The sequence below is a fragment of the Rhinatrema bivittatum genome, chromosome 15 (assembly GCF_901001135.1).
Source record: "Rhinatrema bivittatum chromosome 15, aRhiBiv1.1, whole genome shotgun sequence".
Taxonomy (NCBI): Eukaryota; Metazoa; Chordata; class Amphibia; order Gymnophiona; family Rhinatrematidae; genus Rhinatrema; species Rhinatrema bivittatum.
The window spans coordinates 1043659-1062737 of NC_042629.1; the positions used below are offsets into that span (position 1 = coordinate 1043659).

At 48.0% G+C, this 19079-nt stretch overlaps 1 protein-coding gene across 2 annotated transcripts in view; it reads right to left on the reverse strand.

Annotated features, from left to right (window-relative positions):
- The window catches only part of CCT8 (chaperonin containing TCP1 subunit 8), a 423988-nt gene that overhangs the window by 143401 nt on the left and 261508 nt on the right, over positions 1–19079 (reverse strand). For both annotated transcript variants that reach the window (XM_029578294.1, XM_029578293.1), the window contains exon 10: positions 368–455. In XM_029578294.1, the coding sequence (XP_029434154.1) occupies positions 368–455 (88 nt within the window). The remainder of the gene's footprint in view (positions 1–367; positions 456–19079) is intronic.

The following is a 19079-nucleotide window of genomic DNA, read 5'->3' on the forward strand; positions in this document are numbered from 1 at the left end:
TTCGTTTACTCAACTGAAGGAAGGAGCAAAAGCTATCACCACAGGATGTCAGAACAGCCTGTTCAATCCTGGGAGGCTGAAGTCCACAAACAAGGATGCATATTCACCACCTGCTGGAGAATGAGAAATACTGTGTGGCTGTCTATGGTTGAGCTCTATGAGAGGGACATCAGCAAGTCGTTCTCCATCTCCACCTAACTGGTTGGAGTGCACAACCCACTGGTGTGGACTGGCTTGCCCAGATGAAGAGGAAAACCACTCTGAAATATAATGAAATTATCATGAAGTTCTTAAAAAAAAACAAACCAAAAAACGTTATTTTACGGTGTGGACTTGTATTCTGTTCTATATGCTCTAGAAAACTTACCATGTTTGAAGACAACTACTTGTGTATCGCCAACCTCTGACAAAAACACACTGTCACAATGACCCATTTCTTCTGGTGTAGGTGCAGTCTGGGAAGGAAGTGAATGAGAGATTAAAATTCTTACCCTGATCATTTTCTTTTCTTGAATCCTGCCATACCAGTCCAGACTAGTGAGCTACGCTCCTTGCCAGCAGGAAAACTTGTCAATATACCTTTGCCAAAGCTAATCAACTGAACAATCATCAAAACAGCAAATGAGTTGTAAATTTTATAATTAACTTTTTAGAATGTCTACAAAGGCCTTCTCTTATCCTACTTCCTTTTGGGAAGGGACTGCTCCCTTCTATTTTCTCAATGAATGAAAGGAAAATTGGTTCTTACCTGCTAATTTTTGTTACTGTTATACCACAGTTCAGTCCAGACCAGGAGGTTATTCATCCCTTCCAGCAGATGGAGTCAGAGAACAAAACTTTGAAGCACTGCTTCTTAACTGAGAGCATCACCTGCAGGACCTCAGTATTGACCTGTACCCAACCCAAGATACTTTAGAAACTCCTTCACACACACACATGGGGAACTAAAGGGTGGATATACCCTGAACTATAAACCTTGTTCGTCAAGAACCAAACAAGACAAGGAAGTGAATCCCATAACTGCCCTCTAAGAGAAAAATTCTTTATTAAACAGAAATTCTGTACTAAGCAGCAAAACTTGGCAGAAAAATCAGTCTTTCGGCCTCTGGACTGATCTGTGGTATTACAGGAACGAAAATTAGCAGGTAAGAACCAATTTTCCTTTCCTGAACATACCCAGATCAGCCCAGACCAGTGGGATATACCCAAGTACCCCTAAACCGGGCAGGCCCCCGAAAGACCCGCATGCAGGACACTCTCCCCAAAGGACAGCTCATCTTGCACTCTGACATCCAGACAATAATGTCTGGTTAAGGTATGAATTGAGGATCACACTGCTGTCCTACAAATCTCCTGTTGAGACAGAAGTTGACACTCAGCCCAGGAAGCAGCCTGCGCCCTAGTGGAATGCGCCCACAAACAGACAGGAATTTGTCATCCCTTACAAATGTAAGCTGAACAAATGGCCTCCCTAAACCAATGAGATATGGTAGCCTTACAGGCTCTGTCCCCTTTCTTTAGACCATTGAAGAGAAAGCAAAATTGCTTACCTGTAATAGCTGATGTCCTGGGTGACATCACTGGACGGAGCCCTATCACAGAAAACCTTCTGTCAAAGTTTCTAGAAAACATTGACTGGCACACTGAGTGCACTGAGCATGCCCAGCATGCCATTATCCCTGTCTCTACAGGGGTCTCCCTTCAGTCTCGTTTGTAGCAAAAACCGCGAGCGAAAACTAAAATAAATAAATGTTAGTGGACCCAACTCCGCGGGGTGGTGGGTGGGTGGGTTCCGTGAGGACTACATCCTGCTGTCCTGGGAGAACACCTGTTACAGGTAAGCAACTCTGCTTTCTCCCAGGACAAGAAGGATGGCAGTCCTCACATATGGGTGATCATCAAGCTACAGGCTGACTCACATTACAACAGGCCAATAGCAGACAACTCGTGCAGAGGCACAATAATTGGGGTGCTATTGGCAATGATGAGGCAGCCTGACATTGCAGCAGGTGGTTGTGGAAGGAGTTGGGGATTATAGTGGAAGAAAGCTTTTCAAGAGAGGTTGGCCAAAGGCAGAGTCTTGACAGACTTTCATTGATAAGTAGGCGGCTGCGAATGCGTGAAGATAGCTACAAGTCACAGCCTAGCAGATGTCGGCAATTGGTACTAAACGATAGTGTGGTACTGATGTTGCCATGGCCATGTGCCTGCACTCACCCAGAGAGGAAGGCCTGGTGCATCATAGCAGAATTTGACACAGTCTGCTAGTCAGTTGGAGAGAGTCTGTTTGCCCACTTGAACTTGCAGCTTGTCTTTTGTCAAAGAAGGAAAGAGTTAGGTGTAATTCCTATGGAGTGTAATGCAGTCTAGATAGAATGCAAGTGCACTCTTACAGGCCAAGGAGTGGAAAAACCTCTCGCCCTAGTGAGAGAGAGGCATTGGGGGAAAAAGTGGGCAGAGTATATTCTGAGTAAGGGGAGAAGCTGCGTCTACCTTAAGAAGATGGTGAGTACGTAGGACCACTCGGTCACAGAGGAACGCAGGGTCGAGTGAGTATACAAGGGTGTGCAACTCACTGACCCTGTTAGCAGAAGTGATAGCTACGAGGGAAAGAAGTTCCCATGTCAGACCGTTAAAGTTATAGGAATGCAAAGGCTTGAACAGGGAACGTATGAGTCTTGTAAGCACTAAATGTAGGCCCCATTCTATAACCAGTGAATATAGAAGCGGCTTAAAAAGTGGATAACCCATGGTAAGCCGACTCAGAAGGGGTTGAACCGTTAGGCATCCCCACTCCCAAGAGGCACACCAAACTGGAACTGAGGTGTACCCATGCAGAGGATGTCTGGGGACCAGAATCCGAAGGTATATTAGAAAGCGTAAGAGAAAAGGAGTGGTGTATATGTGCCATGTGGTAAATCATGCCATTTCGAATGATGATTTACGTGTGGAAGGCTGTTGTGACGCTACCAGAACCTGAGAACATCAGTGAGTGTGTGATATGAAACTGACCTGTGAGCAGGCGAATTGGTTACTGGAGTGATAGGTTGAGAAGTATGGGAAAGCATACTTGTCACGGTCAGGATGTGGGTCTGAGAAACAGTGAGCCCCGTCCTGTTGTAGCATAATGAGAGTTTTGGCTATGAGAGGCGTCGAAAGAGACACATATAAGAGGCCTTTGTTGCAGACTGAGCAAAGGCGTCCATGGGAACACATTCCGATACATGTGTAGGGAGTAGAATCTGTCCCCCGTATGGTTTGATTCGGACGCAGAGGGCAAGGTCGGTTGACCTCAGCGCTAGAAGTTGCACCAGATTTGCGAACCACAGTCTCCATGGCCACTTGGGTAACACTAGAACCACGGTCCCGGGATGTGATTCTATGCGCTTGATGACCCGACCTATGAGAGGCCAAGGAGGAAAGATGTATAGAAGAATTCCCATCGGCCAAGGGCACACCAGAGCCTTGAGGCCCAGAGTTCCTTTGGGAGACTGAAGAATCTGTCTTGGGAGTTGAGCCGAGTCGCCATAAGATCAAATTGGGGGGGGTGCCCCTCCCTCGCACAGATGTGGCTCCATGCCTCTGGGGACAACTCCCACTCCTCAGGATCCAATTGCTGCCTGCTGAGGGTCCGCCGGCACGTTGTCTAGTCCCGCTACGTATGATGTGGCTAGGCCTTCAAGATGACATTCTGCCCAGGCAAATAATCTTCGGGCCTCCAACTCCACTGCATGACTCTTTTTACTGCCCCTACCGATTGGGACCGCCATCTCAAGGTGATTGATGGACCACAACCTCTCCCCCAGTCGCTACAGACCTTGTGCTGACTGGACCAAGCACATTGCTCCCCAGCCACAGAGGCTTGTGTCTATGGAGACCAGCACCCAGTCCAGAGGCTCCAGATCCATCCCCTTCTCTAAACTAGGACGAGACAGCCACCACGAGAGACTGGACCTGGACTCCCGAAGCAGAGGCAAGGGAAGATGAAACTCCTCAGAGCAGGGACTCCACCTAAACAACAGCACATGTTGCAGTGGTCTCATGTGTGCGAACACCCAAGGGACCAAGTCCAACGTGGATGCAATGGACCCCGGGACCTGTAAATAATCACACATTTTGAGCACATCCAGATGAAGAAAATGTTTGACTTCAGATTGCAACTTCAACACTCTGTCCACTGCCAGGAAAACCCTGCCTCGCTGAGTGTCGAAGTTAGCTCCTAAGTAAACCAGCAACTGAGTCGGCTCCAACTGACTCCTGTGCAAATAGATAACCCAACCGAGAGACTAAGGTGGACATCACTCTTCGGATGGACTTCTCGCATTCCTCCATGGACTTCGCTCGAACCAACCAATCGTCCAGATATGGGTGGACCAAAATTCCCTCCTGGCAAAGAGCTGCAGCTACCACTGCCAAGCCGAACAGGAAAGCTCTGAACTGAAAATGTTGACCCAACCCTTTGAAGCGAAGAAACTTCTGATGTTCCTGTCGAATGGGGATGTGCAAGTACGCTTCTGTCAGGTCTAGGGAGGCAAGAAATTCTCCTTTGTGGACCACTGCCATCAGGGTACACAGCGTCTTCATGCGAAAACGAAGAATCCGAAGGAACAGATTCACCTTCTGAAAACCTAGAATGAGCCGAAAGGAGCCCTCCTTTTTCGGCACCACAAAGTAAATGGAATACCTTCCCTGACCCTACTCTTCCAGAGGGACGGGAACAATGGCCTTTAGGGCAAGCAGCCTTTGCAGCGTCCCCAACTCTGCCTCCCATCTGGCGCAATAGACACGTGGAACTCCGCAAAGGCCTCCCGAAGCAGGCACAAAAAATCTAGAGCGTAGCCCTCTCGTATCACCTCCAGCACCCAACTGTCTGAGGTAATCTTTTCCCACTCTTCTTAGAAGCTGGACAATCTGTCTCCTACAGCTTCTACGGAAGGGAGGGGGCCACTGGCTCCATTGGGCTGAATTTCAGCTTCCAGCCCTGCCTGACGTTGTCTCTGCCCGACCTGCATTCTCCACACAAAAGGACTGTTGGCGCCCATGACCCTGTTTTGAAACGGAAACAGACTAGGGCTTGCCGGATCGAAACAGACTTTAATCCTAAAAACGAGCCCAAAAAGGAAACCTCTTCTTACTGGGCTTCCTGTCAATGCAGGAGAGCAGAGCTCGCTGTAGAGGTAAGATTTCTTGTTTAGGTTTTCTTTGCTAAAATACTCTTAACGCTGTGCTGGCGTGCATAAGAACATAAGAAAATGCCATACTGGGTCAGACCAAGGGTCCATCAAGCCCAGCATCCTGTTTCCAACAGTGGCCAATCCAGGCCATAAGAACCTGGCAAACCCAAAAACTAAGTCTATTTCATGTTACCATTGCTAATGGCAGTGGCTATTCTCTAAGTGAACTTAATAGCAGGTAATGGACTTCTCCTCCAAGAACTTATCCAATCCTTTTTTAAACACAGCTATACTAACTGCACTAACCACATCCTCTGGCAACAAATTCCAGAGTTTAATTGTGCGCTGAGTAAAAAAGAACTTTCTCCGATTAGTTTTAAACGTGCCCCATGCTAACTTCATGGAGTGCCCCCTAGTCTTTCTACTATCCAAAAGAGTAAATAACCGATTCACATCTACCCGTTCTAGACCCCTCATGATTTTAAACATCTCTACCATATCCCCCCTCAGTCGTCTCTTCTCCAAGCTGAAAAGTCCTAACCTCTTTAGTCTTTCCTCATAGGGGAGCTGTTCCATTCCCCTTATTTTGGTAGCCTCTCTCTGTACCTTCTCCATCGCAATTATATCTTTTTTGAGATGTGGCGACCAAAATTGTACACAGTATTCAGGGTGCGGTCTCACCATGGAGCGATACAGAGGCATTATGACATTTTCCGTTTTATTCACCATTCCCTTTCTAATAATTCCCAACATTCTGTTTGCTTTTTTGAATGCCGCAGCACACTGAACAGATGATTTCAAATGTTTTATCCACCATGATACCTAGATCTCTTTCTTGGGTAGTAGCACCTAATATGGAACCCAACTGTTGCGATCCCAGTCGCTAGCCTAGCGACCGGGTCCTTACCTGCCCTCCGGGCTCTCGCTGCGCCACGAGTCGCGGGGTCCTGGGCCTCTCAAGCCGCATGGCAGCGGCGTCTCCACGAGGGAGACGCCGAAGACTCCTCCCCCTGCAGGGGAACGTGCGCGCGAGGGCCGGTCTTTTGAAGGTCCAGCACCCGGATGTGCTGAACCGCCCCTTGGCTGACGTCAGACGTCGGCGGGGGATTTAAACCGGCTCCAGCCCTTCCTGCTTTGCCTTGCAACGTGGTCGCTCTTGAGCTTGCTAGTTGCCGCAGTGTTCCTGTCTGCCTGTTCCAGTTTTTAAAGCGTTCCTGCCTCCTTGTTCCTGCCCTCCTGTTCCAGTGTTCCTGCCTGCCTTGATCCTGGTCCATCTCACCGATTCCGTCTTCAGTCGCCTGCCTTGATCCTGGTCCGTCTCTTCGACTCCACCTCCTGCTGCCTGCTCAGACTCCGGTCTGGCCCTGGTTTTCCCTTCTGATTGCCGCTCACCTAAGTCCCAGCGGTCCGGGTCCCTACGGGCTCCTCCTGGGGGGACCTCGGGCTTCCAGGGCGAAGCCACCTAAGTCCTAGCGACCCGGTCTCCAACAGCTCCTCTGGGGGAGTCTCGGGTTTCCAGGTGAAGACTCGTCGTCGGCTCAGTAGTCTGCCTCCCGTCCGCCTCCCAGGCGGTCGGCCCAAGGATCCACTTCCGGAGCCCAACACCAACATTGTGTAATAATAGCATGGGTTATTTTTCCCTATATGCAACACTTGCACTTATCCACATTAAATTTCATCTGCCATTTGGATGCCCAATTTTCCAGTCTCACAAGGTCTTCCTGCAATTTATAACAATCTGCTTGTGATTTAATTACTCTGAACAATTTTGTGTCATCTGCAAATTTGATTCTCTCACTCGTATTTCTTTCCAGATCATTTATAAATATATTGAAAAGTAACGGTCCCAATACAGATCCCTGAGGCACTCCACTGTCCACTCCCTTCCAGTGAGAAAATTGTCCATTTAATCCTACTCTCTGTTTCCTGTCTTTTAGCCAGTTTGCAATCCACGAAAGGACATCCCCACCTATCCCATGACTTTTTACTTTTCCAACAAGCCTCTCATGAGGAACTTTGTCAAACGCCTTCTGAAAATCCAAGTATACTACATCTACCGGTTCACCTTTATCCACATGTTTATTAACGCCTTCAAAAAAGTGAAGCAGATTTGTGAGGCAAGACTTGCCCTGGGTAAAGCCATGCTGACTTTGTTCCATTAAACCATGTCTTTCTATATGTTCTGTGATTTTAATGTTTAGAACACTTTCCACTATTTTTCCTGGCACTGAAGTCAAGCTAACCGGTCTGTAGTTTCCCGGAATATTGGGGCTACATTTGCTATCCTCCAGTCTTCAGGTACAATGGATGATTTTAATGATAGGTTACAAATTTTTACTAATAGGTCTGAAATTTCATTTATTAGTTCCTTCAAAACTCTGGGCTGTATACCATCCGGTCCAGGTGATTTACTACTCTTCAGTTTGTCAATCAGGTTTACCACATCTTCTAGGTTCACCGTGATTTGATTCAGTCCATCTGAATCATTACCCATGAAAACCTTCTCCATTACGGGTACATCCCCAACATTTCAGACCCATCTCTAACCTCCCATTCGTCGCTAAACTAACGGAGAAACTGGTAAACACACAGCTTTCTGACTATCTGGAAGACCACAAGATCTTACACCCTTCGCAATATGGTTTCCGTAAATCACGCAATACTGAAACCCTCCTCATCTCACTAACAGACCATATTATTATAGGGTTAGATAAAGGTCACTCCTTCTTACTGGTCTTATTAGACATCTCGGCGGCTTTCGACACCGTCAATCACTCCATCTTGTTGGATCGCCTAGCAGATATTGGCATCTCTGGTTCTGCGTACAACTGGTTCAAGTCCTTCCTCAGCAATAGGACTTACAAAGTCAAAATCAATAATAAAGAGTCACCTCTAACAAAATCTAATCTGGGCGTACCACAAGGATCTTCGTTATCCCCAACCCTCTTTAACATATACCTCCTCCCCCTCAGCCAATTGTTAACAGATCTCAATCTAACTCATTATCAGTACGCAGACGACGTACAGATTCTAATCCCCATAACAGAATCACTCTCAAAAGCGCTCTCCCATTGGAATAACTGCCTTTTATCCATCACCAACCTACTCAACAGCTTAAACTTGGTCCTCAACGCTTCTAAGACAGAGCTTCTCCTCATCTCCTCAAATGATATCAATATCCACCAACCAACACCTCTCAACCCCCACATCACATGTAAGCAGGTTAGAGATCTTGGGGTGATTCTAGACAATCGACTAAACCTAAGGAAAATGGTCAATTCAACAACGAAAGATTGCTTTTACAGATTACAGGTCTTAAAACGACTTAAACCTCTCTTATTCTTCCACGACTTCAGGACAGTCCTCCAAGCGCTACTGTTCGCCAAAATAGACTACTGCAGCGCCCTTCTACTAGGACTCCCCAAATCCACTACCAAACCTCTTCAGATGATTCAAAATGCGGCAGCAAGATTGTTGACCAGTACCAGCCGCTACGAACACATATCACCAATTCTCAGGAACGTACACTGGTTACCAGTAAATTACAGAATTCTATACAAATCAATCACCTTAATCCATAAAACCATCCATCATCAACTTCAACTTGACCTAGAAATACCTTTCAAACTTTACTCCTCTAACAGACCAACTAGAGACATTTACAAAGGCACTCTTAATGTTCCACCCACTAAAGCTACACGCCTCGCTACGACCAAAGACAGAGCCTTTTCAACAGCAGGCCCTTCCATCTGGAACAGTATCCCATCAAACCTCAGACTGGAGCCATGCCTATTAACTTTCAGGAAAAGACTTAAAACCTGGCTCTTTCTCCAAGCCTTCCCTGAACCACCAGACAATCACTAGCTGGCCTTCTTTCTTACCCAGCCTGTCACTTCCGTTTCTCAAAGAAAAAAAAAAATAAATGGACTCTTAGACTTCAGATTAAAGCACCGTTCTTAAGTTTGTAACTTGTACTCTACGGTAAAATTACTTTACTGGCCTTTTCTTCTTTCCAGCTTGTTGCAAGCTTCCAAGTTCCCGCCCCCTGTTGATTGTAACTTTGACTTATTCCTGCTTTGGTTATCTTTCGTTTACGTGAATTTGTTACTCTAGTTTTTTCCCTCTGTTAAACTGTAAACCGATCCGATATGGTAATCTACTATGAAGGTCGGTATATAAAATTGTTAAATAATAATAATAATAATCCTCTTCAGTAAACACCGAAGCAAAGAAATCATTTAATCTTTCCACGATGACCTTATCTTCTCTAAGTGCCCCTATAACCCCTTGATCATCTAACGGTCCAACTGACTCCCTCACAGGCTTTCTGCTTCGGATATATTTTTAAAAGTTTTTACTGTGAGTTATTGCTTCTACAGCCAACTTCTTTTCAAATTCTCTCTTAGCCTGTTTTATCAATCTCTCATTTAACTTGCCAACGTTTATGCTTTATCCTATTTTCTTCTGTTGGATCCTTCTTCCAATTTTTGAATGAAAATCTTTTGGCTAAAATAGCTTCTTTCACCTCCCCTTTTAACCATGCCGGTAATCGTTTTACCTTCTTTCCACCTTTCTTAATGTGTGGAATACATCTGGACTGTGCTTCTAGAATGGGTTTTTTTTTTGTTTTTTTTTTTTTTAACAATGACCATACCTCTTGGACATTTTTTTACTTTTGTAGCTGCTCCTTTCAGTTTTTTTCTAACAATTTTTCTCATTTTATCAAAGTTTCCCTTTTGAAAGTTTAGCAAGAGAGCCTTGGATTTGCACACTGTTCCTCTTCCAGTCATTAAATCAAATTTGATCATATTATGATCACTATTGCCAAGCGGCCCCACCACCGTTACCTCTCTCACCAAGTCCTGTGCTCCACTGAGAATTAGATCTAAAATTGCTCCCTCTCTTGTCTGTTCCTGAACCAATTGCTCCATAAAGCTATCATTTATTCCATCCAGGACCGTTATCTCTCTAGTGTGTCCCGATGATACATTTACCCAGTCAATATTGGGGTAACTGAAATCTCCCATTATTACTGCACTACCAATTTTGTTAGCTTCCCTAATTTCTCTTAGCATTTCACTGTCCGTCTCACTATCTTGACCAGGTGGACGGTAGTATACCCCTATCACTATAGTCTTCCCCGACATACAAGGGATTTCTACCCATAAAGATTCAATTTTGTATTTAGTCTCATGCAGTATGTTCATCCTGTTGGACTCTATGCCATCCCGGACATAAAGCACCACACCTCCTCCCAAGTGCTGCTCTCTGTCATTGCGATATAATTTATACCCCGGTATAGCACTGTCCCATTGGATATCCTCTTTCCACCATGTCTCTGAGATGCCAATTAAGTCTATGTCATCATTCACTGCTATACATTCTAATTCTCCCATCTTACTTCTTAGACTTCTGGCATTAGCATACAAACATTTCAAAGTTTGTTTTCTGTTTGTATTTTCATTCTGCTTTTTAATTGATAGGTATACGTTAGAATTTTTTAGCTCAGGTGAGTTTTTAGTTACAGACACTTGGACTATTTTTCTAATTATTGGAACCTCACTGTCGGGATGCCCTAATTCTAATGCATCATTAGTATCCTTTGAAGATACCTCTCTTCGAACCATGCGCTGCTGAGCGACTGTCGGCTTTCCCCTTTGTTCTAGTTTAAAAGCTGCTCTATCTCCTTTTCAAAGTTTAGTGCCAGCAGTCTGGTTCCACCCTGGTTAAGGTGGAGCCCATCCCTTGGGAAGAGACTCCCCTTTCCCCAAAAGGTTCCCCAGTTCCTAACAAAACTGAATCCCTCTTCCTTGCACCATCGTCTCATCCACGCATTGAGACTCTGGAGCTCTGCCTGCCTCTGGTGACCTGCGCGTGGAACAGGGAGCATTTCAGAGAATGCTACCCTGGATTTAAGCTTTCTACCTAAGAGCCTAAATTTGGCTTCCAGAACCTCCCTCCCACATTTTCTTATGTCCTTAGTGCCCACATGTAGAACGACAGCCGGCTCCTCCCCAGCACTGTCTAAAATCCTATCTAGGTGACGCGTGAGGTCCGCCACCTTTTCACCAGGTAGGCATGTTACCAGGCGATCCACACGCCCACCAGCCACCCAGCTATCTACATTCCTAATAATCGAATCACCAACTATGACGGCCGACCTAACCCTTCCCTCCTGGGCAGTAGGCCTTGGGGAGATATCCTCAGTGCGAAAGGACAATGCATCACCTGGAGAGCAGGTCCTTGCTACAGGATCCTTTCCTGCTGCACCTGGTTGGTGCTCTCCCATCATGAGATCTTCTTCCTCCAAGGCAGCACCAGGGCTGCCAGTCTGAAGTTGGGACTTGACTACTATGTCCCTGAAGGTCTCATCTATATACCTCTCTCTCTGTCTGCCTCAGCTCCTCCAGGTCTGCCACTCTAGCTTCCAGAGATCGGACTCGTTCTGAGAGCCAGGAGCTCTTTGCATCGCATGCACATGTACAACTTCTCACCGGTGGGTAAAAAAATCATACATGTGACACTCGATGCAAAAGACTGGGAAGCCCCCCTCTTGCTACTGGACTGCTGCCTTCATCTCAATTTTGATCCATTCCTAGTTAAGTTTTAGGTTGCTATGGGAGTAGGAATGTGTCTAACGTCCTTTAAATGTATTAGTGAATTTACTATGTGTCTGGTAGTGGCCTACTGGGGTCTGATCGAATTCTCAATAAAGTTTTTGTTGATTTTTTTTTTTTTTGTGAAAGTGGCACCTGCCTATACATTAAGGGATGAGCTAGGGGTGGGTGGGTGAGGGGTGGGAGGGTTGGGAAATACAAACAGTCTAACTTCAGTTAGTCAGCCAGAGTGACTCACTGCTCTCTTGATTAACAAATGTTGGTCCCTATTCAAACCAAATCACACTACCTCAACACCTTTCCAAGGTGAGTAACTGAGCTGAACTATTCAACTTTTTTACTTAGGTATACACTGCTCCTAGCTTATTTCTAGCTTCTGGCTACTTTTTGGGTTGTTTATTTTTTTTCAGTACAAACACTCAGTTCTTTAAAAGTCTGGAGAACACTCAGTTCTGCAGACTTTTAAAAATAAACACTACCTACTGCTACCTTATTGACTGACTATTTAAAAATACAAACAGTCTAACTTATTTATTCACTGCCTGACTATTAAAGGCACAAACACACTAAATAATATTCCCAAATAGTTAACTTTGCCCCAATACTTTTAAAAAAGACAATGTCCCAAGCAAAAACTTACTGATTCCTTTCAGACACCAGCAAGGTGATCCTCTCCTCTCACTGAACTGCTACGGAGACGGAAAATACTGAAGAGCTGCACTTCCTGCAGGGGTATATGTACTAGGGCAGACGTCAGATTGAAATCTGATCTGTCTCCAACTGCTATCAGGAGTACACTATACCCATTGGTCCTGAGTCCATCTGCTACATGCCAGGAAATTGTGCTTTGAGTGAAAGAATGTTCTCCAATTAGTTTTAAATGTGCTACTTTGTACCCCCTAGTCCTTCTATTATCCGAAACAGTAAGCAGATTCACATTTAACCATTCTAGACCTCTCATGATTTTAAAGTTTTCATATCCCCCCCTCAGACTTCTCTTTTCCAAGTTGAACAGCCCTAACCTCTTTAGCCTTTCCTCACAGGGGAGCTGTTCCATCACCTTTATCCAATGTATCCATATCAATTAAAAAGCAGAATGAAAAAACAAATAAACACTTTGAAATGTTTGTATGCTAATGCCAGAAGTCTAAGAAGTAAGATGGGAGAATTAGAATGTATAGCAGTGAGACAGACTTAATTGGCTTATCAGAGACGTGGTGGATAACCAATGGGACAGTGCTATACCGGGGTACAAATTATATCGCAATGACAGAGGAGCATCTGGAGGCGGGGTGGCACTTTATGTCCGGGATGGCATAGAGTCCAAAAGGATAAAGAACCTGTAAGACTAAATGCACAATCGAATCTTTATGGGTAGAAATCCCTTGTGTGTTGTGGAAGAATATAGTGATAGAAGTATACTACCGTCCACCCGGCCAAGATGGTGAGACGGACAGTGAAATGCAAAGAGAAATTAGGGAAGCTAACAAAATTGGTAGTGCAGTAATAATGGGAGATTTCAGTTACCCCAATATTGACTGGGTAAATGTAACATCAGAACATGCTAGAGAGTTAAATTTCCTGGATGGAATAAATGACGGTTTTGTGGAGCAATTGGTTCTGGAACAGACGAGAGACAATTTTAGATCTAATTCTCAGTGGAGCACAGGATTTGGCGAGAGAAGTAAAGGTGGTGGGGCAGCTTGGCAGTAGTGATCATATGATCAAATTTTAATTAATAACTGGAAGGGGGACAGGAAGTAAATCCAGGGCTCTAGCGCTAAACATTCAAAAGGGAAACATAAGAACATGTCATACTGGGTCAGACCAAGGGTCCATCAAGCCCAGCATCCTGTTTCCAACAGTGGCCAATCCAGGCCATAAGAACCTGGCAAGTACCCAAAAACTAAGTCTATTCCATGTTACCGTTGCTAGTAATAGCAGTGGTTATTATCTAAGTCAACTTAATTAATAGCAGGTAATGGACTTCTCCTCCAAGAACTTATCCAATCCTTTTTTCAACACAACTATACTAACTGCACTAACCACATCCTCTGGCAACAAATGTAGAGATTACTTACCTGATAATCTCCTTTTCCTTAGTGTATGCAGAAGGACTCAGAACAAGTGGATATAGTGTGCTCGTGCTAGCAGTTGGAGACGGATCTGACGTCAGCACGGGGTACATATACCCCTGCAGGAAGTGCAGCAACTCAGTAATCTTCCTTGCAAAAGCTGTATGGATATATGTGTGACTGACCGATTGATTAAATGAATATGATTAACCTGACCAATTGAAAGTAGCTGGAGACCACCAGTGTCCTCAACCGGAAGGCGTCGATACCCGGCAGGGTGGATGCCCTATATAAGAAAACATGGCTTACCCTGAGTTGGTGAATCCCCATGTATACCGGCAGCCGGGCGGAATGCTGAGTCCATCTGCATACACTAAGGAAAACGAGATTATCAGGCAAGTAATCTCTACATTTCCTAGCGTGTAGCAGATGGACTCAGAACAAGTGGGATGTACAAAAGCTACTCCCGGACTGGGTGGGAGGCTGCCCGAGGTCCGTTTAGGATTGCCCTCGCAAATGCTGTGTCCTTCCTGGCCTGGACGTCCAGACGATAGAATCAGGAGAAAGGTATGGAGGGAAGACCACGTTGCCGCTTTACATATCTCTGCAGGCGACAGCATCCTAGTTTCTGCCCAGGAGGCTGCCTGCGCTCTGGTAGAGTGAGCCTTGACCCGTAGAGGTGGCAGTTTTCCTGCCTCTACGTAGGCTGCCTTGATAACTTCTTTGATCCAGCGGGCAATGGTTGCCCGTGAGGCCGCTTCCCTTTGCTTCTTCCCGCTGTGAAGGACGAACAGGTGGTCCGTCTTTCGTACTGCTTCTGACATTTACAGGTATCTGGACAGCAGCCTGCCGATGTCGAGATGGCGCAGTATTCGACCTTCTTCCGACTTCTTCAAACCTTCCGTGGTAGGCAAGGATATGGTTTGGTTGAGGTGGAAGTGTGAGACCACTTTGGGTAAGAAGGAAGGAACCGTGCGAAGATGGATAGCCTCTGGAGTGATTCTGAGAAACGGATCACGGCAGGACAGCGCTTGTAGCTCTGAGATGCGGCGTGCTGAGCATACGGCCAGCAGGAACACCATCTTCAAGGTTAACAAACGGAGGGACAGGCCTTGAAAAGGTCTGAAGGCGGGTCCCGCTAGAAATTCCAAAACTAGGTTGAGGTTCCACAGGGGCACTGGCCACTTCAGTGGAGGGCGAATGTGTTTGACTCCTTTCAGGAAACGTGAAACATCTGGGTGTGTGGCAATGCTGTTGCCGTCACTCCGGGGACCGTAGCAGGATAGCGCTGCCACCTGAACCTTGATTGAATTGAGGGACAGACCCTTCTGAAGTCCATCTTGCAGGAAATCCAAAATGAAAGGGATTTTAGCGGCATGTGAATTGGTGCTGTGAGGGTCGCACCAGGCTTCAAATACTCTCCAGATCCTTATATATGTTAGTGATGTGGAGAACTTGCGTGCTCGGAGGAGTGTATCTATTACCGGCCCTGAGTATCCCCTTTTCTTCAGTCTAGCCTCTCAATGGCCAGGACCGTAAGAGAGAATTGAGCTGGAGGATCCTCGTGGAGGATGGGACCTTGCCACAGCAGGTCCCTGTGTGGGGGGCAGGGGGTAGTGGATTCCCTGCCAGCAGTCTTCTCATGTCTGCGAACCAGGGTCTTCTTGGCCAGTCCGGGCCACTAGAAGAACAAGGCCTCTGAGCCGCTGAATCTTGTGTATAATGGCGCCCAGGCAGGGGCCATGGAGGAAAAGCATATATCAGGATCCCCTGAGGCCATTGCTGTACCAGGGTGTCGATCCCCTGGGACAGAGGATCTCGCCGTCGACAAATATCTAGGTACCTGAGCGTTTGACCTGTCCGCTAATAGGTCCATGCCCGGCGTCCCCAACTGATCCATGATCATCCGGAAAGCTGTGGGCGACAGCTGCCATTCCCCCGGATTTAGGCTTTCCCTGCTGAGGAAGTCTGCCGTGGTGTTGTCCCTCCCAGCGATGTGGACGGCGGAAATGTCCTGGAGATTTGCTTCTGCCCAAGCCATCAGGGGGGCTATTTCTAGGGATACTTGTCGGCTTCTGGTTCCGCCCTGTCGGTTGATGTATGCCACCGTGGTGGCATTGTCCGACATCAATCTGACCGCTCTGTTGCGAAGCCTGTGGGCAAATCGCAGGCATGCTAACCTGACTGCCTGTGCTTCTAGTCGGTTGATGTTCCACCCCGACTCTTCTTTGTTCCACCGCCCTTGGGCGGTTAGATCTTCGCAGTGTGCTCCCCATCCGCTCAGGCTGGCATCTGTAGTGAGCAGGGTCCAGGTTGGGGAGGACATTTTTGACCCCCGGCTTGTGTGGCCGGGCTGCAACCACCACCGTAGCTGAATCCGCACTCTGGCCGGTAGAGGCAGGTGGACGGTGTAGTTCTGTGATCGTGGGCTCCACCGAGATAGGAGGGCGCGTTATAACGGTCTCATATGAGCCCGCGCCCATGGTACCACCTCCAGAGTGAATGCCATGAGGCCGGGGACCTGTAGTTAATCCCAAGCAGTGGGCCGGGTGCGCTCAGCAGGGTCTGCAGATGATTCCAGAGCTTTGATCTCCTCTTGGAGGTCAGGCTGACCTTGTCTCTCTGGGTGTCGAATCGGACTCCTAGGTATTCCAGCGACTGAGAAGGCTGTAGGAAACTCTTGTTCATGTTGACTACCCATCCTAGGCTTTCCAGAAGAGATATAACTCTGTTGGTTGCCTGGTGGCTCTCCTCCGGTGACTTTGCCCTGATCAGCCAATCGTCCAGGTAGGGATGGACGAGAATTCCTTCCTTCCTGAGTGACGCCGCCACTACTACTATGAGCTTGGTAAAGGTCCGCGGTGCGGTGGCTAACCCGAAGGGTAAAGCTCGGAACTGGAAGTGTTGGCTCAGGACTTTGAAGCGTAAGTAGCACTGGTGATCCTGATGGATTGGGATATGCAGGTAGGCCTCTGACAGATCCAGGGATGTTAGAAACTCCCCTGGTTGTATTGCACTTTTGACTGACCGCAGAGTTTCCATGCGAAAGCTGGGGACCCTTAGGTGTCGGTTGACTGACTTGAGGTCCAGGACGGGCCTGAAAGTACCCTCTTTCTTGGGTACTATGAAATAAATGGAATAATGGCCAGAATTTCTCCCCCATGAAGGCACTGGGATTATGCCTTTTAGGGCCAGGAGCCTCAGCAAGGTAGCCTCCAGTGCCGCCCTCTTGAGGGGTGGACAAGGAGATTCCACAAACTTGTCCGGAGGGAGGCGCAGGAAGTCCAGATAATACCCTTCTCGGATGATGGCGAGGACCCACTGGTCCGAAGTGATCTCAACCCATCTGTGGTAGAATAGGGTTAGCCTGCCCCCTATGGCTTATTCCACCAGATGGGTCGGCTGATTCTCATTGTGGGGTGCGGCCGGGACCTGAACCCGAGCCGTTTCTCCTCTTGTAGTGCTTGGCTCGAAAGGACTGGTTCCTGGTCTGAGAACGAGGTGCTTGGTAGCGAGCCCTGTAAGGGTTGAAGCGCTGAGAGCTTCTACCTCTGGATGGCCTAGGAAAAGGGCGCTGGCTCCTCCTTGGCTTGTCTTCTGGTAGACGGGGTAATGGAGAGTAGCCCCGTTTATCAGCCAGCTTCTCGAGGTCGCTGCCGAACAGGAGGGATCCCTTGAAGGGCATTCTTGTAAGGCGCGTCTTGGAGGAGGAGTCGGCCGACCAATTTTGTAGCCAGAGCTGTCTCCTGTTTGCCACTGAGGATGACACTCCCTTGGCTGCCGTATGGACTAGGTCGGAGGCAGCGTCAGTGAGGAACGAGAGGGCCGATTCCATTTCTTCTCCCGGGGTGTTGTTCCTAGCCTGTGATAAACAGGAACGCGTCACCACGGTGCAGCAGGTCGCAATTCTCAGGGACATGGCTGCCACCTCGAAGGCTTGTTTCAGAATGGCGTCCATGCGCCGGTCATGTGCATCCTTGAGGGCCGGGCCGCCCCCCCCCCCCCCCTCCATCGGAATGGTGGTGCGCTTCACAATTGTGCAAACTATGGCGTCTACCTTGGGGCACGCCAGCAGCTCCTTGGTTGCCGGGTCTAAGGGGTACACGCCAGACAAGGCCCGATCCCCTTTGAATGAGGCCTCCGGCGCATTCCATTCCAGATCGATTAGCTGATGTGCTGCTTGTAGGAGGGGAAAATGGTGAGCAGTGTGGCACAGGCCCTCCAACAGGGGGTGTTCATTCTAGGTTCCCCTGGGGTGCCTTGGCCCGGGATAGCCAACTCCGACAGGCACTGAGAGACCAAGTCTGGGAGATCCTCTTTAAGAAAGAAGCGTCTCATGGTTCGATACGGCTCTATCCCCAAGGGAAGTTCTCCTTCTTCGGGGGGCTCGCCTTCTTCCTCGGAGCAATCCGAATCCCCATACGTGGGGCTTCTGGGTGGCGAGTGGCCGCGCCTGGGTCTGGAGGGTCCAGGGGCAGGGTCATCCGGTACGTACAGGTCCGTACGGGGGTCAGACTGCATCTTGACAAAGGCGTGAATCCCCCTTGAACAATTCCACCCAGGAGAGCGAAGCAGGTTCTAGCCTTAGGGGCACCAGGTCTCTAGGATCCCCTGGCTGCTCCCCGCGGTCTACTAGGTCCGGGGTGTTCCCCGAGGAACTGGCAAGTACACTGGGCTGAGGACCGGCCCCGGGCCTGAAACTCCCGGGGCCTCCTCATATTGGGCACATAGGGAGTCTGCTTCCTCGCTCTGTGTGGCTCTGAGGTGGCATGCTGAGCAGAGGCCTAGAGCTCTTATGCCTGATTCTGGAGGTGCCGGCTCTGCGGACGCATGGGCTCTCCGGCGCTCCATCGCGTCAGTTATCGCTATGCGCCGATGCGCTCCCAGACGAAGTATGCGCCTTGTAATATGCGCCTAGCAACGTACGCCAATCAACGGGCGGCTATCAACGGGTGCTTATCAGCATGCGCCTACCAATGGGTGCTTATCAGCGTGCGCCTATCAACGTGCGCTCAGCTATCGTTGGAGGTGCCGGCTCTGCGGACGTATGGGCTCTCCGGCGCTCCATCGCGTCAGTTATTGCTATGCGCCGATGCGCTCCCAGACGAAGTATGCGCCTTGTAATATGCGCCTAGCAACGTACGCCAATCAACGGGCGGCTATCAACGGGTGCTTATCAGCGTGCGCCTACCAACGGGTGCTTATCAGCGTGC